Here is a 21,544-nt window from a genome sequence, read left to right on the forward strand (position 1 = left end):
CATACAAATTAGGTTTACGAATATTACTGATCTAGCACTAGCTAGATAATTGGTGGATTCAGCCCTATCAGGCGATGCTCTTGCGGCGGTATCTCATAACTGGAGCGATGGGAGTTAAGTAATCAATCGGTCCTTTTTGGAACGTCTGAAGTCTTGAACATATCTTTTTTTCATGTGTTGCTGAATTTCGTTGCTGTTATAAATCCTTTAAATTGCGAAATTGCTGATACGAAATTTGGCCTGTTGAATGATTGAGGTCTGTGAACATGGCAGACCAGACGAGGCTGCAGCTGCAGAAAAGGTTTGTATCCCTTGCAGAAACAGTGAGATCAAGAAGCTGATAGTCAGCAGACCCGAAGGCGTTTCTTGTAATGCATGTCGACGTGCCAAGATGAAATGTGTTAGTTCCAATTCAGCATCGCCAACATGTGATCGTTGTGAAAGGTCGGGGAAACGATGTATTTATGAGACACATAGGCGAGGTATGTGGCGCAGGAACCATGCAGGGACAAGGTACGCCGAGAGAGGAGAAAAAAAAAGGAATACTTCAATTGTTGACTATGATTCGCTTTCTACAGGGAAGATCCGCAGAACTTAACAAACAACAATCCCGCAGAACCGTTAACTGATGGACATGATGGTTTACTGCCAAATAATATAGGACCTGGCTTCAATAATCGAACTTTGGGTTCGTATTCAGCGCCTTCAGGATCTGAGCAGTCACCATTTACACCGGGCAAGTTAGGCACCACTCTCGATACAAAAACAACATTGGGAACGAAATCATCCAACCGTTTGGATCTGTTGATGCAAAATCCTAACTCCACAACAAACCCAGTGAAGAATCATGATCCTATCGAGATGGGACTGATTAGCAGACCCTCTGCTCAAATTCTCTTCGAAGGGTACGTGTACGATTGGAAGCCAGGAAGTCTAGACTATCTAGCTGCTAACGAAACAGGTTCTTTGAACATTTCAACTCCCTTGTTGGACTCTTAGATCCACACTTATACTCGTTCATATACACAAGAAGTCGATCTAGCTTACTATTCACGATGGTACTGGCTATTGCAGCCAGGATATTCCATCCTCAATCCTACAAGACTATCAAAGACCACTCCGAAGCATTACTCGGCAGAGCTCTTCTAGCATGTGATTCGGCAATAGAGAACATCTGGGCTATCATCTGCATGTATCACTGGAAGGATACAAATGATAAGAGAGGAGAAGTATTGATTGGCTTTGCCTCACGGATGGCAGCCTATGCGGAATGGAACATACCTCACCGGGACACCTCAGAAGGGAGACATGTCCTTGACTTAGCTGAGCTTGAGCTGCGACAAGAACGAGACCGACAAAGAGTTTTCGCCATCCTTTATTATAGCGAGAGGACGTAAGTAGAGTCGTTGAAACTTGACACATGGATCAATGCAGGCTTACCCGAAGTTAGGTTGACTTACCTCACCAAGCACCCCCCAAATACATCGCTCGTTATTCCCAAGACAATCTCTCGAACTTGGATTGACTCAACAAAATTTAGTTATAGATTAGGCGATTGCACATCCGTCAGTAGCCTCGAAACCACCAATATTGTTAACGAAGTATATGAAAGCATCACAAAATTTGGAGACCGCCACGATTCGCATCCAAAATTGGTTGCTGACTTTGAGAATTTTCATAATGCAATGAGTTCTTTCAATAAAAGAATTGAAGAATGGGGAGATGAATGGTGTACTATATATTCGAACTGTGAGCAACAACATTGGAGTGCCAGTGGTCTACGGAGTTGAACTGATACCCGAACAGTTCCCAACCTGCAGCCTCCGCAACAATTCATCACCCTCCTCCAACGCGACTATACGTGTTTGTACTTCAATACTATACATCTTCATATGCTACTGGAATCAGATGATAGGTCTTTCCTCGGCGACCAAATAGCCCATACGACTTGTATCTGCTTCTCCAGCGCTTTCGGCATTTTGCAACGCGCAGTTCATTTCGGGGAGATGGACGTCATCTATTATCTTTGGGATAATGCTCATAAGATGATTGCGTATGCGGCAATGCTGGTTCCGAAATTTTTAGCCCAAGGTATCAATGAGCCTACCACGTTGAAACAGGAAGCGACCTTGATACTTGATCAAGCAACAACAGCATACCTCATCGCAAGCCGGTCCATGCGCATTCGGGAATCTGATACACCAGCTTATAAAACAGGAGATGATAACCGCGTATATACTCAAGCACGACTTCTGTCAATTATCCTTGCGATACTCAATGACGCCACTTCATACACAGAGGAGAGTTCTGAATCGAGAGGAGCGCCGGACATACCTTTCAACCCGGATCTTCCATGGCTTGAAGAAGATGAAACTCCATTCAACTTTTTTACAGAAGACAGGACGAATCATCTTGAATCTCAGAACATCGGCTTTGATGATCATACATTCACTCAGCCAGACTATCTAAGTTCGTATGTATCACAGGAATATGAGAAGCTAGACTTGGTGGAGGACAGGGACTTTCTCAACTCTATGTACCTCAATGCTGGGCTACTCCCATTGCAAGAATCGGGAATCCTTTCTTGGAATCCTTAAACAGTAGTCTATTCATCTATGCAGCTACTTATTAATAATTCATCTTGAATCCTGATGGATCATTGATATACTACAAGACTTTGGTCAAGAACTAGGATTTTGCATAACTTCACGCATTTTATGTCTTACTTAAAAGTCACATTAAATCTGTAGAACGTCAAGTCATATTATAACTCCCACCAAATAGCTAAGTTCCATTAATCACCCTCACATCCCAATTACGCCTCGCCAATAGCCTGTAGGGCTGACTTGACGACTTCATCGAAATCCTTCTTCGGTAAACCCAAAATGTCGTTCATGATTTCTCCTTCCTTCTCCAGATGGCCCCCAAACTTGCCAGTAACAAATCCAGTTTCGATCAGTGAGTAAATGGCATATGGGTCTCCCTCTGCCACTGCAGCCTGCTTCTCCTTGATGAGCTGGCCACTGTCGACTCTTTCGACAGTCAACTGCTTTCCACTAAGACGCTGGATGGCTTCAAGAAGCATGTTTTGTGTGATAGCAAAGTCGCTTAGCCATACAACCCTGTTCTTCGTCTGTTCCCACTTCTTGCTCAAAGCGTTCACCATTGCCAATGCGGTATTGTCTTCGGTAGTGGTGCTGAACCAGCCATTGCCGTCATCCCAGAGAACAAATCGTTTCTCTTTGAGATGCATTCCGAGGAAGTCGTTACGCGCACTCCATTTAAGCCACATGCCGCAAGCAATGGCCATCCATTCTAAGCCCGCAGACTCTTTGGAACGGAGATAATCTTGGACTTCGCCTTTCTCACGAAAGACTGAATTCAGGGCTCTGGCGTCGGGGTTGTTGTTGTTGAGACCGTATTCAGAAGCGACATAGCGTTTGATCTTGGCATGTACTGCAGCGTCAATGAAACGCAGTTGGTCGCTGACGGCCAAAGATGTCATGCAATTGACGACAGCATCTTGACCAGAGAATGCGGATACGAGTGCATCAGAAGGGTATGAATCATCGATAGTGATGATTTGGACGCCGGCCGGGATTTTCCCCTTGGATGATGAACGCTGCAGAACGCTGATTTTAAATGAGGGCTCATTGCTTAGGGCATTCAGCATAATAGCACCGATAGAGCCTGTCGCTCCGACGATGAGGATGTTTTTGAATGGAGATGACATATTTGGCTGGTGATGTGAATAATGCAGGGTGTTCTCAACGTGAATTGAGAAGTAAAATAGCTATCAACTTCAATCATATTTGTATAGACATCCTGCCGCTCTGTATGCCCGCATGTCTTTGCTGCGATGTATGATTGAGCTTACTGAGCACTCCTTGTGGCGTGCTGACAAAAATGCTGCTTTACTCCAACACAACCTCCACTAAATGGCATGCAATGGTAGCAAAGGTATTATTCCTATTGGCTCGGGCTTCATTACTGACCATTGAAGCCGGGCATGATTAGTATTACCGCCATGACTAGACCGAAAAAGAACAGACCATTATGCAACGTAAAATGTCCGTTCATAACAGCGAACCTACCTTTCAATTCGCCAGGTTTCACCAATTACTCACTTTGCCCGGCTGGTAAGAATAGTACAAAATAACGTAATGATGGAATGGTTGATTGATTAGAGTTTTGCTAATACTGATATGTATTGTTTGAGATCTATAAAGCCTTGCATCCATGACAGCCAAGAAGTGGGCAAATCTTTATTCATCGTCAACTTCAACTTCTGGACACAAAATTAAATAATTTGTCATCTTTATCTACCCAACCAACTCAATTTTTACAATCGACAGCACCAACCAACATGTCTCAACAGCTTATTGGATCCGAGTATACTGTCTATCGTTCCGGCGATGGCAATGGGGGGTTCAAGCCAACCCCGGTCAAGATACCTACCCTCGGTCCCCATGACATTCTTGTACGCATCACACATAGCGGTGTTTGTCACACAGATATAACCTTCTGTCAGATGGGTGCCCCGATAGCACTTGGCCACGAGGGTGTTGGTATTGTCGAAGCCGTGGGATCTCTCGTGACACAGTTCAATGTCGGAGATCGCGCTGGCGGTGGCTTCCACCGAGACGCATGCGGTCACTGCAAGTATTGTCTTTCCGGCAAAGATATATACTGCTACGACCGTGTCATCTTCGGTGAAGGCGACTTCGATAACGGTACCTTTGGCTCGTATTACATCGGAAAGGAAACATTCCTGCACAAGATTCCCGAGGGACTTGCTAGTGAACATGCCGCGCCTCTCCAGTGTGCTGGCGCGACTGTTTATGCTGCTCTCAAAGCCATAGTCACCCCTGAGAAGAGGGTGGGCATTCTTGGAATTGGTGGCTTGGGTCACCTTGCTATCCAATATGCGAACAAGATGGGCGCAGATGTTGTTGTATACAGCACGAGTGCCAGTAAGGAGACTGAGGCACGTCAACTTGGTGCAAAGGAGTTTCATCTCATTGAGAACATGTTTGATGTCAAGGCGCCCATCGATGTTCTCGTGATTTGCGGAACTAAGTATCCCGATTGGGACCGGTGAGTAATAATTGGCCAGTGACAGCACGCGTAGTTACTAACCCAAGTGTTGCAGTGTCATGGTGAAGGAGTTTCTGGCTAGGGATGGTGTTATCGTCCCTCTTGCTGCTCCTGTACATGGGCCCCTGAGCCTGCCGTACGTGCCTTAATCCCGATGATGTAATTAAACTAACATCATATTAGTGCTGGAGCTATGTTTTTTCAGGGCTATCACGTCTTCTCGAGTTTAGTAGGTTCCCGCAATGTCCACGACGAGATGTTGGAGTTTTCAGCCCGACATGGCATCAAGCCAATGGTCCAAATCTTCAAGCATGAGGGTGCGAAGACAATCAAGGACGTATTTGAGCTCGTTGAAATGAATAAGATGCGATACAGGGCAGTTTTAGAAATGTAAGATTAATGGGCAGTATTTTGGGCTATTAGTTACATCCTATTCTCTATCAAGTTTATACGAACAATGTTGAAAGAAGTGAATACCAAAATTATTTTCCCTTGTCGGAAGCCGGTGATGCTTTCCCGTAGGCTCTGCTACGGGGCGCAATAGGTAAGGGTTTGTGAGTAAGTGTCCAACGGGTATCTTAATGGGCTGAGCCGGGACGAATCGGATTTTTATCGGTATCGGAATCCCCATTTGAAGATACATCTCGCAATATGCAGTATAACCCCAGAACCCAAAGGTCTCGAAGTCGAGAGCATTCGATGCTAACCGCAAGGAGAACAAACTCCTGCCAGGGTCCCGATAGGTGATTGTTTGATGTTCCAACAAGAATTGAGTTATATTTTGATTCGTGCGTTAATTAAAAGTAATCTTTTTTGAGTTGTGTACTGTCCGAAGCTTCTCTTTCGTCCGTATGACTTTGGTCTCTTGATACGAGACGCCGTTTACGCCATCGTGCCACTTGTGCAGCAGCGCCTCACGCCCAAAATCCAACGTAAGACGAGTTGAGGTCCCCGAGACATTGGGCTTCGTGTTCAGTCTTTAGATTAACCCACAAAATAGCCTAATTATCGAGATAAGATCCACTGCCTGAGGCGCACAAGAGAGCTGACTGGATTCGCAGGCTGAAAGATTATCAGTATGTGGGAAAGATGTGGATTTATTGGGCATGGAAACATGTGCAATTATGCATCGTTGTATTGCCGGCTTAGTGTTGGTGGCAGACGCCGGTGTCTTGGTGGAGAAAACCGGCGTCTTGGATTGAGAAATGCTGCTATGTCATCCTTTAGTCACTATGTTCAGTTACAGCCATTGGCTCATTTATCGAGCTGAACCTGTTGGCAGCTCGAATCTATATGCTGTGCGGGTCCACGATTCCACGACCTCACTGATGGAGGCTTTTGGAGCATAGTACACATCTTTGGTCTGTTCTTAGCCGCTATGTTAGCCTCTGCGTCTGCTACTTCTATCAACTCTATCTTACTAGGAAACCTCGCCTCGTCAATTTGCCACAAACCCTTTTGCAGGGCATGTCACAAAATATGATGCCTTTCTCCATCCCAGAATCGAACTCAGGGACATCCAGTAATGCCGAAGATGGAAGAGGCTCAGCTCCAGGACCCAGAAGAGGACGACCTGTGGAGACGCCGGCAGCCGGATCTGTTAGTAATGTAAGTAGTACCTGTATTCATAGTTGGCACACCTAGCCTGTATCCATTGAACTAAGGATACTCTTCTCTTGACTTCCAGCTGATTAAGTAGCGTCGACGCATGCAAAATAGAATGGCTCAGCGTGCATACCGGCAGCGGAAGGAATCTGCCATTGACATCCTCAAGAAAAAAGTCGAAGAGTTAGAGAAGGCCAAGGAAGACATTGGGAACGAGTTTCTTAATTTTACAGCAGTTATTCTGGAGAAGGATGGTGTAAGGAACAGCCCTGAAATCGTTGAACACATCAAAAAGTCGACCATCAACATTCTCGCCAGTACTCGAGAGGTTCATCAGACCAGCGAAACGGAAGACCAAGACATGGAACAAGTTTCATCCATTGATGAAGTCTCAACCAGAGCTTCAACGGGCCACACGTTCAGTACAGATCAAGTACATTCACTTGGCTTCCCAATGGCTGACCATGTACCGGAACTCGAATTTGATAACCTGCTCGACCAAACCACCAATACAGAAACCACTATGCCATCCTTGAATTACAACATCTCACCGCCATCAGCGTTTGAACAAAGTTCTTACTTCCAGCTTCCCATCAACCAGACACCAGAATATACCATTTATCAACTCCCTGGAGCCACCTACGATACTTCACTACCTTGTGCCCGATCGTATAGTTCACAGGAAGCCACGTTCGGAAGGCGTTACCATAGGGCGTCTCAAGAAGCTGCCTTCCTTCTCGCCTCCATGAAGCACTCACCACCCACCTGGTACAAAAAGGTTTTTGGGTTTTGTTTGCACTTCGAGACAAGAGAGGAGATCACTCAGCGACTGGGCGATTCTGTGCGGAAATCTCGCGAGGAGACTTTGAACAACTGGAAATTTCCCTTCACAAACGTTGGTGGTGCCGGACTTTTCTATCCAAACCAAGGATATGGCAATAGCGACTTGCCTGTTGGAAACCGATATCTCCAAAGTGAGACTTACAGACCATCGGAGATGTCAGGATTCTCCATGGGTCCATTCGGACCGTCTATTGAACAAGTCCGAGATATTCGTCTCAATGAGCAATTACGCATCATCGATTCTAATTATGAAGGCGACTTTTTTGATGCGGATGAAATCGAGATTTCTTTGAGAGGCTATGGTGTTACGATACCTCCAAGCAAAGACTTTGTGACGGCTTACATCGACATGGCCATGTTCGAGAGGGCAGAAGCCCGGGAGACGACCGAGTCTCGAGCTGAAGATCCAGTCACACCACCTGATATTTCAGCAGATTCAGGGCACCTGTTCGAAGATACTTCACTTTCATCTGATACGGAAGCTACATCTTTGCACTGCCCTGTTGGTTTGATGGGTATGGCGATGGGAGCGATGCCTCCACAGCCGAAACCGCAACCGCAAAGCCAGTGGAAGACACCTACAAGAAGGGAAACAAAGGTAATGATCGACGTAGAAAGATTAATCACAGGTAAGCTGAACTCCTAATTGATCGTCGTCAAATTAACTAAAAGTCTATCTAAACAGGTTTATGCAATTCGACTGTCTGTTTAGGGCGGACTCCTGCTGTACGGCCAAAAGACATCAGAATGGCATTGAAGATGTCTCTCATCCGTGATGATTGAGTAGGTGTATGGGCAAGGCCAGGTAGCGGATTGTAGCAAGTTTTCATTATCCTTATACATAATAAAGCATTCAATACATCGCAACCGGCTTATGGCAATAACTATAGCAGCAAACCTCGAAGCTAGAGCCATGATCAACCTCCAGCTACAACATTTTGAAACGTTAATGGCACACTCAGTCACAGCCGAAATAAGACTCTTTTCTTAGCTATATAACATTTAAAAATGCACATCGCCTGGTATCCATTGTTTAACCCTCCAAGAACAGCTCAACATGTTTTACAAAGGTTGTTGCATACTGAAAAAGAAATCCGTGTCCACTGCTGGGATAAAGGATGAGTTGACCTCTCGGTACTTTTTGGTAGATAAGGTAACTGTTTGATGTGGGAATCATGTAGTCGTTCTGCATATCTAATATTAGCAACATTCAAGCTTTTATTACCGGTACTCACATTTCCGTTTGCTACCAGGACGGGAATGTTGATTTCTGACAAACGGTCATAGGCGCCATTTTCACCCCGGCTTGTGTCGGCGTTCATCGTGAAGTTATGACCTTGAGTTGCCTGGCCCTTGATACCTTTACCCTGGTCTTTATATCCACTGCTTAACCACTGAGAAACTTCCTCACCACAGGAAGATTCGTTTCTCTCGTGAATCCGACCCCACCAGGCCTCTGCAGCAGCGTCACCTTGTGGGTTCTTAGGAAAGAACAAAGTCTTGAAGACATCTATGTTGACATCTTTCACACCAGCCACTGCGCCCACATCTTCATTTGGTGACAGAGCTAGGTCTTTCCCGTGGCTGGTGCCAGTGCCAGCAAGGATCAACTTGCGAATTTTGAACTTGCTCGGATCAGAGTTGAGTGTGATCATCTGAGCAACATAACCTCCAATACTGAACCCAAGTAGATCAACCTCGGGTTCTTTGATGAGTTCGATAAACTGCGAAATATCTGCTGCAGATTGACGAATAGATGTAGCCACTTCGCCGGTGCTCAGTCCAACGCCAAGATAATCAACTGTGATGACACAACGTTTGACAGCCAAGCTGTTAACGAAAAGAGGATCCCATTTATCCATTGTGCCACGAAAATGGGTTAAGACAACAAGGGGTGTGCCAAAGGCAGCCCCGATCTGGCGATAGGCGTATTTAGCGCCACCTGGGGCCTGGACATATTGCGTCCTGGCTGTTTGCTGAGTGGACATGATGGAGTCAAGATTTGTATTTATTGTAATGGCGGTAGAATGAAACGGGTTTTAGATGATTCTGAGAAAATTCTTGATGGTTTGACAATTCTATATATGGGACGCTGTCATGTTGGTGTGCATCGGAGTGCTTACTGAGTGAAGGAGGTAGTGGTAATCTACCCGACTTGAAGCTTACTCATTTGTCGATTAGCTGGCGCCTCCGGTCGAAACCTTGGCATTGGAGACTTGGTTCTGTTTTCTCATTCACATCATCAAGCCAGTTATGTTTTTAACAACAAGCTATGCGAGTGCTTATTCGGGAGTGGATTAGTGAGCCTAACCGTTTCGCTTGTCATTTGAATGACGGGAAGAATTATCTAGCATAGTCTTTCATGTAGACATGGGTTGACAGAGTAAGCAATGTCCCGTTTTCCATCAACTGCGAACGACTAAAACCAGCCATTTCAGAGCTACAGTTGTACTTCTGCTATTGTATAAATAAATCATAGATCTCTCATCTTCTCGAGGCCCCAACTAACCATCAATATTCCAACAACTATCGCCAACACTCCAATCTCAAACATGACACCATCTCTGGAACATGTTTTTACTATGCGGCTATACACGTCGCCCGAAAAGGCCCTTGTGATTCCAGAAACCAAAGGCAACAACCATCGCATCATAGCCTTCCTGACGCATGGCAACATTAAAGGCAGTGGCTTTGATGCAGAGCTTCAACCTGGAGGTGCTGACTGGATATTGGTATGGATTACAACACACTACATGGCAGCTAATATGTACTAACAAAAGTTCTAGAGAGACCCAGAAACAAATACGGGACATCTTGATGTTCGAGTACAGTTCCGCACTGAAGAAGGGCAAGGTCTTTACATACACTTCCAGGGTGTCCTGCAAATCGACGACAAGTGGATGGAAGTCTTTACTCGAGGGCCAAAGGCTAGGACACTTGATTTCGGCGAAAACTACTGGCTAAGCGCACCTATCTTGGAAACTAGTCATCCTGATTTCAAATGGGTGGAGAGATCTGAGTTCGTGGGTGAACTTCGATGGCTGGTAAACGAGGATGGGTCTATCGCGGTGGAGAATGCTATATACAAGGTTAATCCAAGTGGTGGGTAACTATTTTGCATGCAGAGAACGATTTCAATTTAGCATCCAAGCTCTTATCTCGCGTTTAATGATTATTTGCGCCCTCGTGTCTCAACAACAACTTTGTTAATACAGATACTCTCACTTGTGACTTGGTACCAAGATGGGGCGGACCTTATCTTATCTCTAAAGGATAAGATAAGAAGCCTGTACATGATTGGTTTACTATTGGACACTGAGTCAGCAGGATAAGCTGAGAGTCCTACCGTAGTCTAGCTGGTCTTTTCATGTTGCATCTCTTCCCCCCTCGCCTCAATTCTTTCCACTGTTGAACTCACCTTAATGGTCTAGATACAGGGTGCCGATAACATGCCTGAAGAAGAAAGACCATGCAAAACGCTGACTAAGGCACGCGTACGGCAGTTCCATACCCGCAGTAAGACAGGATGTTCCAGTTGCCGAACCCGTCGAAAACGATGTGATGAACAGAGACCAGAATGGTATAAACCGCCCTTATAAACCCCTTCTTTCCCAAAGTGGGAGGTCGTTACTAAGACTTGGCATTGTATAGTAACAACTGTATCAACCTGGGACGGGTGTGTTCATACGAAGGAATCAAGATCCCGCTGCGAGAGCGCAGGGCCCAACAAAAGGAGGTCCATCCATGGGAACAGACACCCTGGCAAATCGAACGACCATCACAACAACTATCTGTGAAACGTACACCGATACCAACACAACTACGGTTCATGAACCATGATAGAGAATACAACAAACTGGCCTGCGAGATGCCCTTGAAATCTCATGAACTTTTCCAATATCGTAAGGACGCCGTCTCCAGTTTTTATGCCGGTACTGACGTTGACAAGTATTCGGGTGTGAACAAGGACCTAAAAATAGTCCCAAGACGCCTGCCACAAATTGGTGTGTTGTCTGTTTCTGTTATATGTCTGTGGTTACTAACTCATGCAGCTTGATGCGTCTAACAGACGATCCCTGTGCATTGCGAAGTACAATTCTATTAGCTGGGATGCATTTCTGTTTCCAGAATGGCAGCTTGGCATCTTTTGAATCGACATTTCTATATCACAAGGTTGAAGTAATGCGATACATTAACAAATGGATCGCATCCAGCAGCCACAGACGTGATACAACCATTATCAGGCAAATGACGACATTAGCCTTTACAGAGGTAGGACCCATCCATCTTCACCTTCATGTTTGTAGTTCAGAAACTCATATGTCCAAGGTCTGTACAGGTGAGATTCTAGGAGCTGAAGCACACGCGAGTGGCATTTTGGCAATCATCGAAAATGCAGCAGCCAGAGGCAAAAAAGAGAAGCTAGATACCTCAAGCTCCAAGTCACCCGACCAAGAACTAGCGAATCGATATTTCGTTATGGCATATACTTATATATGTGGCCTCAAAAGCCTGCTAGGAGGCGTTTGTCGTCTTGGGGGAGTTGATGATGCTAGCATCAAAGACTTTTCAGCCAAGGAATTGGTCGAGATGTCACATCTATGGCATAAAGGCGAGGCATTGCAGTCATGGGCCTTGAAACTCCAGGCCCTTCGTTTATTGCCTTTCTTTTTAACCCCTCTACCCGTAGGGGCGACGTTCAAGTATGCTGACGGGCATGCTGTAATTCAATCCCTCCGGCAATTCACATCCCCAACGATAATCGATGACTCACCACAGAAAGGTATTTGCACTGATTCTCCTGATAAAATATTTGACAATTTTTGGAGACGAGGCCCCGCTTCCAGATTGTTAGGAGAGTGTGTACTCGCCCATGTCGAAACCATCTCCGTCAAGAAAGGAGGGTCCCAAAGTCTTAGGCGAGACGGAACTCCTTTCGAGAGTCCGTGGTGTGCCCTTGTCACTGCGGCTATCTTGTATGGGCAGGTTATCCTTGGTGCATTGGAACCTATAGACAAACGCATGCACAAGTATACCATTACCTTGTTCCACCACGATATGGCTTCTTATATCGAAGCAGGTCGGGGGTCAAATAACCCTGGGTTTCTCCTTTGGTTGTTGCTACTCGGCTTGGTCGGTTGCCATACATACCCAAACGGCGAGAAGGATAAAACGCCGCATCCCAGTTTTCTGTTCTTCCAGGCGGCTGTTAGGAGACAAGCCAAGGAAATGGCTATTTCGACTTGGTTAGAAGCAAGAGTCGTCCTAGCTGAAGTGGTATGGCCCAGTGCAAGCGATAGAAGCGAGTTCATCAAGGACTTCTGGGATGAAGCTATGTCTATGGATTCGATGGTTTAGTTTGGAGTTATAGGGTATTAGTTCAGGCCTGGTCCCCAAATTTCACCTACTTTTGAATTTTATTTTTCTATTTTCGCAAATTGAGATAGCTTGTCTCGGTCAGTTTATTATCTTTAAATGATACCTGACTGATTTACTTCTTATTTCTAATGGTGCGCCTAAGTATAAGTTCCATAAATTGAGCTTTAGTGGTTACCCTGTGGTTCTATTCTGAAGGTTTCTCCATTTAGCAGAAGCTAGTCCGGAAACAGTATAGCGCCTGAAATCATGATTGGTAATTTTTTCTCGCTGAAAGTTGCTTGTCACTGGGATGGTGGAGGATTAGTGCTTACGTTCCTCGACATGGTTAATCTGGGTAAGCAGCTTACATTGCTTCTCCTCCAAACTAAACCGACAACTTTTTGCGAGCACGTTTCAAACTGACTGTCGTCGTCCGGTCTTCCAAATGCCGTCTTTAGGATGTGGAACGTGTCGAGGTATGAGATCCCAACTCCCATAGAAGACTATCGATTGGCTCTCCTGACAAAACGTCAGCTCGTAAAGTTCGCTGCGATCAAACCGTCCCAAAATGCAATCGATGCATAAAAGCGGGTCGAGATTGTGAAGGCTATGGTTTGCGTCTGTCTTGGCCCCGTCACAATGACAAGCGACGTGCTATCGTCGGACCACATTCTAGACAATCCCGATTCAAAGGAATATCCGTGAACTATCGGCTGCTGAATACTTCTTCGAGGGATATCAAGCTACATGATATGATCTTAACGTCAGCTCAAATACATAGCGTGGCCGTTGAAGCAGTAGCCGATACACCATTCAAGCCTGCCGAGGACACAGTCTTTGCGAGACAGGCAAAACCTTTCCTTCTATTAAACTCCCCTGCAACAGGGGTTCTTGCAGAGTTGAGTCCGGCCAACAAGCGCTTGTTTCAATATTGTGAGATTCTTTGCCGACTATGCTCTAAGGTGATTCTAACTTACTTAGTTGTAGAGAGGGCCTCGTATTCTATAAGCACCTTTGGGAAAGATGCGCACAGAGTCCCCGGAATTCTGATTCGCATGGCTCTTTCTGACAAGACACCCTCGTCTACAGCTGTACTTAAGTCCTCTCTGGCTCTAGCATCGTTCCATCGAGATAACGCCTTCAATGCAATGACACGATGCAAGGTCGCTGCACTACGGGCCTTGGCTGAATCGACACAAGGCTTTATTGGCGTAAGCGACTCGGCTTGTCATATCGGAGCTGGTATCATATTAAGCTCTCTGGAGGTACGAATAGTTGTTAATTACTTTGCCTTGGCAGTATTGACACTTCCGTTAGATACAACAAAATTCGACAACGTCGAGCAACTGGCTATGGTATGCCTGTGGCGCCACCAAAATTGTCAAAACAGCTGGACTTGACGAGATCAAAGCAGATAGAGATTTGACATCACTCGTAGGATGGGTTCATTATTTTAACACCATGGCTAAATTTAGCTTGCGTCATTGGCAACCAAACTTTGTCCTTGATGCTGATAGTTCGGCTGATGTCAGTTCCGACACATTTCACCCAGCTGTTTGTTCAAACGGACAGGTATTCGTCCACTTGTGTTGTGCAACTATGAAGCTGATTGGCTGACATTGCTTCATTATAGCCAGCGAATCTAACAGGATTTCCGCACGAGATACTATATCTGCTCACAGAAGTGTTTAACTCTGTGATAATGGCGTCTGATCCACGGCACGATACAGCAGAGTACAGGAATCGACTCCAGACACTCGATTACAAGCTACAGCATATTGTCGATCAGGATACGACCAGTCTTGACACGAGTGACGACCAGCCCACGTTTAACATGGCGGTTGAGTTGTATCGGTTATCCACTTTGATATACCTCAGGCGCGCATCCGCTGGGATACTCGATCTGGACAAGAACTTCAATGACTGGGTTAATCAAGCCTTTGCATTACTTGCCCATCTACCAGTTTGCCAATGGACATTTCCGTTGTTCATATTTGCCTGTGAGGCACGTGAAGATACAAGGCGGATAATTCTGCTTGATTTAATACGAAGGACGACCAGAGATGGGCGATACAGAAGCCTAACGCCAATCAAGAGATTGATCGAGATCATGTGGGTGCAGCAGGATCTGTTAGATGATGATTTGGATTATGTTCACAAGCTGGGTGTTATTTTGAGCTCTACTCAGAAATCTGTTCCAGCATTTCTATAGCAAATGAATCCGTCTTTGGGTGCAATCGTTACCAAATTTGTCTTCAATGGCGCAAGTATTTTTTACCCTAGCAAGTCTAGGGCCAAAAAGGCAACACAATTATGTAGGGGCACACCACCCTGCATTCAATCTCACAAATCATCTATTCTAATTTCACCATTGTATACCATGGAAACATACGGTAGGTAATTAATAATGATCTCGAGATTGATGTCGTAGCCTGACTTGCTACGCTGCATCGATTGTCGCCGCGATTGAGTTGCAGCTAGACAGGTGGAATTAGCCGCATGCAAGGGTGGAAGAGTAAGCATAAGCAGGCCTGGCAACTTTTTGCGAGATACCCCACTACCAAATCCTAATCATGGCCTATTGTGGGGCAACATAAACAAGAAGCATCGAAATTACCAAGCAATATCTTGACCCAATACCCAGAATGACATATAAGAAGATGGATATGCTTTTATTTGACAGATAATTCAACAAGAACTTCCTCTTCTCAACAGGCCCTACCAATTCACCACACTATACAATCATCTCCGATATCTATACACATTCTCAATCAACTTCTTAAGATGCCTTCTTACCTAATCACTGGAACTTCCCGAGGACTCGGAGTAGGTGGTTTGCTTAAAGACAATTACACACTCTCTACTAACAAGAACAAAGTTCGAATTCGTCCGTCAGCTGTCTGCTGATCCAAACAACACCGTAATTGGATTTGTTCGCAACAAACAAGCTACTGACGAGAAGGTTGAACGAGAACTACCTGGTAGATCTAACATCCATACAATCCGAGGAGAGATTCAGAATTATGAGTCTGTCAAGGTAACTTTCAACCTTCAAGTCGATTCTGAAACAACTCTAACAAGCCTGATCAGAACCTGATTGATGAGACGGCTAAGATTACAGGTGGCAGTCTCGACTACGTCATCGCAAATGCTGCTTTGCAGTCTGAATGGTCTGGCCACAATCCAATTGGAGTATTGTAAGTCGCGACACTAGCTCCCTGAAAATCTTCTAGAGCTAACAAACAAGGGGCTCGGAGCCAGAGAAACTGGAGGAAGACTTGATCGAGTCTTACAAGATCAACACAGTTGGGAATGTTCATCTGTTCAACTTGGCCCTGCCACTGATCCGCAAGGGTCAAGCTAAGAAGATCATTGGAATCTCGAGTGGTATGGCAGACCCCGACTTCATCACTCAATTTTCGATTGTCGACGGTGCACCTTATTCGATGAGTAAAGGCGCCCTGAACATTGCAATTGCCAAGTTCGATGCTCAGTACAGGAAGGAGGGGATCTTGTTCATGGCAATTTCACCAGGACTCGTTGCCACCAAAGACATGTCAAATGGTGCGTTTCTTGTGTTTTTTTCCTTTCATACAGCATTGCTAACCCCCTCATAGTCACAGAAGAGGAGCTGAAGGGTTTCGCCGCGATGGTATCGGCATTCCAAGTCTACGCACCACATTTCACAGGACCAATCAGTCCTGAAGAGTCTGCCAAGCATGTGCTCTCTGTTGTGGACAAGGCTAGTATCGAGTCCGGTAGCGGTGGAAGCTTTGTGTCACACTTTGGAAATAAGCAGTGGCTATAATGGATTCTGTTATGGATATGGGGGTTGTGGGTTTACAATACTTCGAGGGTACATGAAGCTGTACTGTAGGAATTAGACCGGAATTATGTATTCTGGGTACTGGTAAGGTTATTTTATTGCGTTTGCTTTCAAATCACGGACCGTATGTACTTAGTATCCAATGAATGTGTGTCATATATGAGCTTGTGGTAGAAATGAAGGTTTTATGGTTTCTCCATTCGGAAACTTGACGGCTATTTGAGTAACCCTTTGCCGGGTATGGATCCTCTGCTTTTCGTCCGTTTTATGCCAGGAATCAGTTCCATCACAAGTGATACTCCATCCAGCTCTTGCGCAATCAGCAGTTGGACACCCGACCCGTCATTGCATGTAGCATTCTACATATCAGGGGAGCTACCGACGGGGCCGTCGATCTTGAAGCTCACAGGCTTGACCTGAGTGCAGATCTCGTCAGCCGGGCCGCTGCCCTGGCTGTTGTCGCACTTGGTGCGAATATCAGCGCCACCTCGAAGGTCGGCACGACTGAGGCTTGTTAGCAGAACACTTTAAGAATCTATCAGGGAGACTATAACCTGTCGCCAACATCGTGATAAACCATAACACGGAACTTGGCACCCTTCTCACCCTCCCAAAGGGTGAAGGCATAGTTGGAGTCGCCACAAGGCAGGATATCGTCGGGGACCGGGAAAGCAACATTCTTGGCAGAACACTTGACGTTGTCGGCATCATCTCCGTTGAGAACGAAAGAGACACTCTCGATCTTGGTACCGACGGGACTTCCGATGCTGTGAATAGAGAGCTTGGAAACGGTGACCTTTTCCTCTGCGGCGAGAGCGCCAGCGGCGAGGGTGAGAGCAGTGCAGATTGAGGCGCGCATATTGTTTATTGTATGAAAGAGATAAAGCTTCGTGGTTGTAGTGTTGGTGTGAATGTGTTGATGTCTGGAACGAAGGTAGTGGGAACTTGTTGCTCTTTATGTATTCGACTGTTTCACTAACATGACATGAGGTCACGATCCTCCACTACATCAAGAAGAAGTTGTGTTATGATGAATTCAGCCAATGGCGTTGAGTTCTTGCAAATAACCCGCCTGTTTCTCAATACCCCAGTTCAACAACGTGGCTTTTTATTTTGGCCAAGGCCAAGGGATTTCGCTCACTACTGTTAGACTTGCGATATTAGGCAATCGCCGGCACCCAGGACTTATATCCTGTTACCTAAGTCGGTGATTTATAACACGTATTTAGTAGTTAAAAGTACATAGATCACCGATTTAGAAGTTTAAATTCACAACGCTGTCGTTTTCTATATATTACCATATACTTTACCATTTAATACGTTAGGTCTAACTCTAATATACGAAAACTAGTTACCGAATATTCTCGGTCTCATATTCCACTATACAATAGTAAGTCATGGTATTGAGAACACTTCTCCGTTGAAGGATGCGGCGCAGCCAGCAAAGGCTTAGCGATCTTACCGAGTTCAATAGTCTTACGTGGCCCATTTGGTGGCATGTCAGCAATCGGACGTTTTGTCTCCGCAAGGCGTATTCGAAGCTGCTGGTACAGGCAAAAAGCATGTTACTTTATGTTGTTGTGAGATAGAGCAAGTTCAGTTCTCAAGATAGAATTGCAACCTGTTTTGATGTGTTTGGACACAATGTGTCCGCCCTACGTCTGCTGAAAAATACTCCTTTTTTACACACTTGCCACTTTCTACACACACTATGTATCATGTCATTCAGTCCAGACGGCTTGAGAATGAATGTATTGTCATGTCGGGTCATATTTGGACCATGAGGATCAAGGATCCATCTCAAGGCGCATTTTGCGCAGAGGACAACATCGGCTAATCGGAGACTTTTGTCTCCTTTTTCATGACAGAATTCCGGAAACATACCCATGTATCTTTGTATGCAGAACCATCTTGCTAACTTTCTAACTGGTTAGTTGCAAGCGTCTTTATTGCATTTGGTCTGTTTCAGGGATAGGGGAAGGTTTAGCTTCCCAAGATTATCTGGGGAAACGATAATGTCGATCAGTCGCTTTCATCCATAGCCCTGGTCTTACCTAACATGCACTAAGAACCTACTATTATTTAGCCTGTTTGAACTTCCGCTATTAGAGTGAGGTACAGATACAGCCCCGTTAGTAAGCGCCACAACTGCGATTCAAATTTGTGTCTCACAAACGCGTCCTAGAACGCGTCTGGTCAGTCATGTGAGCTTGTATCACTATTCTGCAACATTCAATATCATAGCGAAATATTCGTCCCTCTTATATATAGTTCATTAATGAAGGCGACATAGAAATTAGCGTAGCGTCGTATTAGTGTTCTATTGTAACAAGATTGGATGCCTATCATCTCCACCTTTGTTACAACTGCAACACCGTTTTGCGACACTATAATTTGCTTGTTGGCGACTCAAGGTTTTCGCCTTTTTTAGTCTTAGCCCCTGAGCTAGAGGTCATAAGACGTCTATTATTTTATTAAAGGCGTTCTTGATCCTTTTGCTCTTTGTTGTCATTCCCTCTTTTCAGCCTTATATGCCGTGTCATTATTATTAAGATGCGTATCTCGGTCTTTTTTTCGGTCGTGTCAGTCTTATCTGATCCGATCCTAGGCTCGTGAGTAATTAGTTATCTCCCCCATACGTCTTATTAATGTCAATAGCCTAATTCCACCGGGTTTCATTGGCAATGAACAATCTCACAATCCCTTCATCGGCAAACGCGACACGAGTTCTACCGGATACGACTATGTGGTTGTTGGTTCAGGTGCAGGAGGAGGCCCTGTTGCAGCCAATCTTGCTATCGCGGGCTACAAGGTTCTCTTGATTGATGCTGGTGGCGACTCTGGTGATGACCTCGTCGAGAAAGTCCCAGCTTTGAACCTACTATCGACCGAATTCGAGAAGACGCGATGGAACTACTTTGTCAACCACTATCCCGATATTGAACAGCAGAAGCAAGATTCGAAAATGACCTACGAGAAGTCCGACGGTAGCTTCTATGTTGGACTCGACCCACCTAAGGATGCTAAGCCACTGGGCATCTTGTATCCTCGCGCTGGAACTCTAGGTGGATGTACGCGACACAATGCTCTCATCACGATTGGTGCTCATGATAGCGACTGGAGTCACATTGCTACTCTTACAGGCGACAACTCATGGAATCCGAACAACATGAAGTCGTACTTCAAAAAACTCGAGAAAAATATGTACCTGCCTAGCAGCATTGTCGGTCATGGCTTCAAGGGCTGGCTTGGAACATCTTTGACCTCACTCACATTGGTCTTGGAAGATTTGAAGTTTCTCTCTCTCGTCATCTCAGCTGCCTCGGCTACAGGCAAAAGTCTTGTAGGGTTTCTTGTCCATACAATTGGTGGACTTGGCCAGATCTTGCTTCGCGATATCAACGCTCCGGGCCAGACAAGCAAGACTGGTCTTTACCAGGTTCCGCTCTCCATGACCAACTCAGTTCGAGGCGGACCTCGCGATTTGATTCTTGACACGGCCAATGCTGTGAACAAGGACGGTTCTCGCAAGTATCACCTTGATATCAAGCTAGATACTCTTGTCAGTCACACGATACTGATTTCACGTTGAACTATTACTTACTTTCGTTCAGGTGTCCAAGATTCGCTTCGACAAGAGTGGTTCCAAGCCTCGTGCCGTTGGCGTCGACTATCTTGAAGGCTCCAGTTTATACAACGCCGATCCTCGCTCTACGTCCACAAAGCCCAGTGACTCCGGTAGTGTTAACGCCAAACGCGAAGTAATTATCTCTGCTGGTAGCTTTAACACGCCTCAACTGCTCAAGCTTAGTGGTATCGGACCTAAGAAGGAGCTCGAGTCTTTCGATATTCCTGTTTTAGTTGACCTTCCGGGTGTCGGAACCAATCTCCAAGATCGCTATGAAGCAACAGTGATTGGCAAGACGGCAAAGGATTTTGTCATCACATCCAAGTGTACTTTCATGGAGACGGATCCTGATCCTTGTCTGGAAGATTGGAAGAAAGGTCTAGGACCTATTGACAAAGGTGTATACGCCACCAACGGAATTGCACTGGCAGCTGTTATCAAGTCCTCAGTTGCTGAGAATGAACCAGATCTTCTGGTTTCTGGCGCGCCTGCTAAGTTCAAAGGTTACTTCCCCGGCTACGCTCTTGACTCACTGGCAGATGCTCGACACTGGGCATGGATTATTCTCAAGGCTCACAGCCGCAACAACGCTGGAACTGTCACATTGAAGTCGAAGGACCCGAGAGATATGCCGGCAATCAACTTCAACTACTATGGTACAGGACTTAACGAAAACGGAGAAGGCGATAAGGACTTGCAAGCAACATATGAGGGATTTCAGTTTGCCCGAAAAGCATTCGACAGCCTTATTCCTCTTGATGGAGACTTTGATGAAGTCTGGCCTGGTAGAAACGTGACGAAGAAGGAAGACGCAAAGCAATTCCTGATGGATGAGGCATGGGGTCACCACGCTTCTTGCACATGCCCTATTGGCTCAGACGATGACCCCATGGCTGTCCTCGATTCCAAATTCAACGTCCGTGGCACTGAGGGTCTTCGGGTTGTTGATGCAAGTGTCTTTCCCAAGATTCCTGGTTTTTATATTGCCTTGCCTCTCTACATGGTTGCTGAGAAGGCCAGTGATGTGATTATCAAGGCAGCCGAGTCATCTTAGTTTTAGTTGGCATTAATTCGTTGCAGTCAATTTTCGCGATCGAACATTGCGTAGTATTTTTAATTGTCAGATACACTAGTCAGAGATCAAGATTAAGCTTAAAATAATTATATTTTATGTTACACGATATCAG

At 45.5% G+C, this 21,544-nt stretch overlaps 10 protein-coding genes across 10 annotated transcripts; 7 read left to right on the top strand and 3 right to left on the bottom strand.

Annotated features, from left to right (window-relative positions):
• Nucleotides 1-509: 509 nt before the first annotated feature.
• EDB82DRAFT_498195 (uncharacterized protein) lies at nt 510-2,646 on the top strand. Its single transcript, XM_025734412.2, has 4 exons — nt 510-905; nt 962-1,393; nt 1,451-1,749; nt 1,807-2,646. Exons 1-4 carry the CDS (start codon nt 808-810, stop codon nt 2,595-2,597), a joined length of 1,620 nt encoding a protein of 539 aa, XP_025585221.2. The 5' UTR covers nt 510-807; the 3' UTR covers nt 2,598-2,646.
• Nucleotides 2,647-2,745: 99 nt separating this feature from the next.
• On the bottom strand, nt 2,746-3,873 carry EDB82DRAFT_498197 (uncharacterized protein). The gene has a single exon (XM_025734413.2). The coding sequence runs from the start codon at nt 3,731-3,733 to the stop codon at nt 2,816-2,818; it is 918 nt and encodes a 305-aa protein (XP_025585222.1). The 5' UTR covers nt 3,734-3,873; the 3' UTR covers nt 2,746-2,815.
• Nucleotides 3,874-4,079: 206 nt separating this feature from the next.
• EDB82DRAFT_566522 (chaperonin 10-like protein) lies at nt 4,080-5,569 on the top strand. Its single transcript, XM_025734414.2, has 3 exons — nt 4,080-5,097; nt 5,153-5,233; nt 5,281-5,569. Exons 1-3 carry the CDS (start codon nt 4,367-4,369, stop codon nt 5,489-5,491), a joined length of 1,023 nt encoding a protein of 340 aa, XP_025585223.1. The 5' UTR covers nt 4,080-4,366; the 3' UTR covers nt 5,492-5,569.
• Nucleotides 5,570-6,576: 1,007 nt separating this feature from the next.
• EDB82DRAFT_555052 (uncharacterized protein) lies at nt 6,577-8,321 on the top strand (the record flags this gene model as incomplete). The annotated part of the gene is made up of 3 exons (XM_065609647.1): nt 6,577-6,705; nt 6,797-8,174; nt 8,218-8,321. 3 exons carry the CDS (start codon nt 6,577-6,579, stop codon nt 8,319-8,321), a joined length of 1,611 nt encoding a protein of 536 aa, XP_065464729.1.
• A 243-nt stretch (nt 8,322-8,564) lies between these two features.
• Nucleotides 8,565-9,606, bottom strand: EDB82DRAFT_444756 (Alpha/Beta hydrolase protein). Its single transcript, XM_025734416.2, has 2 exons — nt 8,781-9,606; nt 8,565-8,731 (listed from the first exon to the last, which is right to left on the bottom strand). The coding sequence occupies exons 1-2, from the start codon at nt 9,531-9,533 to the stop codon at nt 8,579-8,581; spliced, it is 906 nt and encodes a 301-aa protein (XP_025585225.1). The 5' UTR covers nt 9,534-9,606; the 3' UTR covers nt 8,565-8,578.
• A 491-nt stretch (nt 9,607-10,097) lies between these two features.
• Nucleotides 10,098-12,903, top strand: EDB82DRAFT_429510 (uncharacterized protein; the record flags this gene model as incomplete). The annotated part of the gene is made up of 8 exons (XM_065607683.1): nt 10,098-10,277; nt 10,377-10,589; nt 11,034-11,125; nt 11,197-11,447; nt 11,495-11,549; nt 11,598-11,724; nt 11,790-11,817; nt 11,885-12,903. The coding sequence occupies 8 exons, from the start codon at nt 10,098-10,100 to the stop codon at nt 12,901-12,903; spliced, it is 1,965 nt and encodes a 654-aa protein (XP_065464730.1).
• Nucleotides 12,904-13,254: 351 nt separating this feature from the next.
• On the top strand, nt 13,255-15,170 carry EDB82DRAFT_498205 (fungal-specific transcription factor domain-containing protein). Its single transcript, XM_025734421.2, has 5 exons — nt 13,255-13,379; nt 13,438-13,836; nt 13,885-14,168; nt 14,221-14,475; nt 14,537-15,170. Exons 1-5 carry the CDS (start codon nt 13,349-13,351, stop codon nt 15,113-15,115), a joined length of 1,548 nt encoding a protein of 515 aa, XP_025585229.1. The 5' UTR covers nt 13,255-13,348; the 3' UTR covers nt 15,116-15,170.
• A 380-nt stretch (nt 15,171-15,550) lies between these two features.
• EDB82DRAFT_574615 (uncharacterized protein) lies at nt 15,551-16,804 on the top strand. The gene is made up of 5 exons (XM_025734422.2): nt 15,551-15,729; nt 15,782-15,940; nt 15,994-16,100; nt 16,151-16,467; nt 16,521-16,804. Exons 1-5 carry the CDS (start codon nt 15,688-15,690, stop codon nt 16,709-16,711), a joined length of 816 nt encoding a protein of 271 aa, XP_025585230.1. The 5' UTR covers nt 15,551-15,687; the 3' UTR covers nt 16,712-16,804.
• Nucleotides 16,805-16,937: 133 nt separating this feature from the next.
• Nucleotides 16,938-17,863, bottom strand: EDB82DRAFT_165661 (uncharacterized protein). The gene is made up of 2 exons (XM_025734423.2): nt 17,284-17,863; nt 16,938-17,233 (listed from the first exon to the last, which is right to left on the bottom strand). The coding sequence occupies exons 1-2, from the start codon at nt 17,586-17,588 to the stop codon at nt 17,089-17,091; spliced, it is 450 nt and encodes a 149-aa protein (XP_025585231.1). The 5' UTR covers nt 17,589-17,863; the 3' UTR covers nt 16,938-17,088.
• Nucleotides 17,864-19,217: 1,354 nt separating this feature from the next.
• On the top strand, nt 19,218-21,435 carry EDB82DRAFT_460602 (uncharacterized protein). The gene is made up of 3 exons (XM_025734424.2): nt 19,218-19,341; nt 19,388-20,291; nt 20,344-21,435. Exons 1-3 carry the CDS (start codon nt 19,283-19,285, stop codon nt 21,409-21,411), a joined length of 2,031 nt encoding a protein of 676 aa, XP_025585232.2. The 5' UTR covers nt 19,218-19,282; the 3' UTR covers nt 21,412-21,435.
• The last annotated feature ends 109 nt before the right edge of the window (nt 21,436-21,544 follow it).

This window comes from Fusarium venenatum, assembly GCF_020744135.1.
Source record: "Fusarium venenatum strain MPI-CAGE-CH-0201 chromosome Unknown EDB82scaffold_2, whole genome shotgun sequence".
Classification (NCBI taxonomy): domain Eukaryota; kingdom Fungi; phylum Ascomycota; class Sordariomycetes; order Hypocreales; family Nectriaceae; genus Fusarium; species Fusarium venenatum.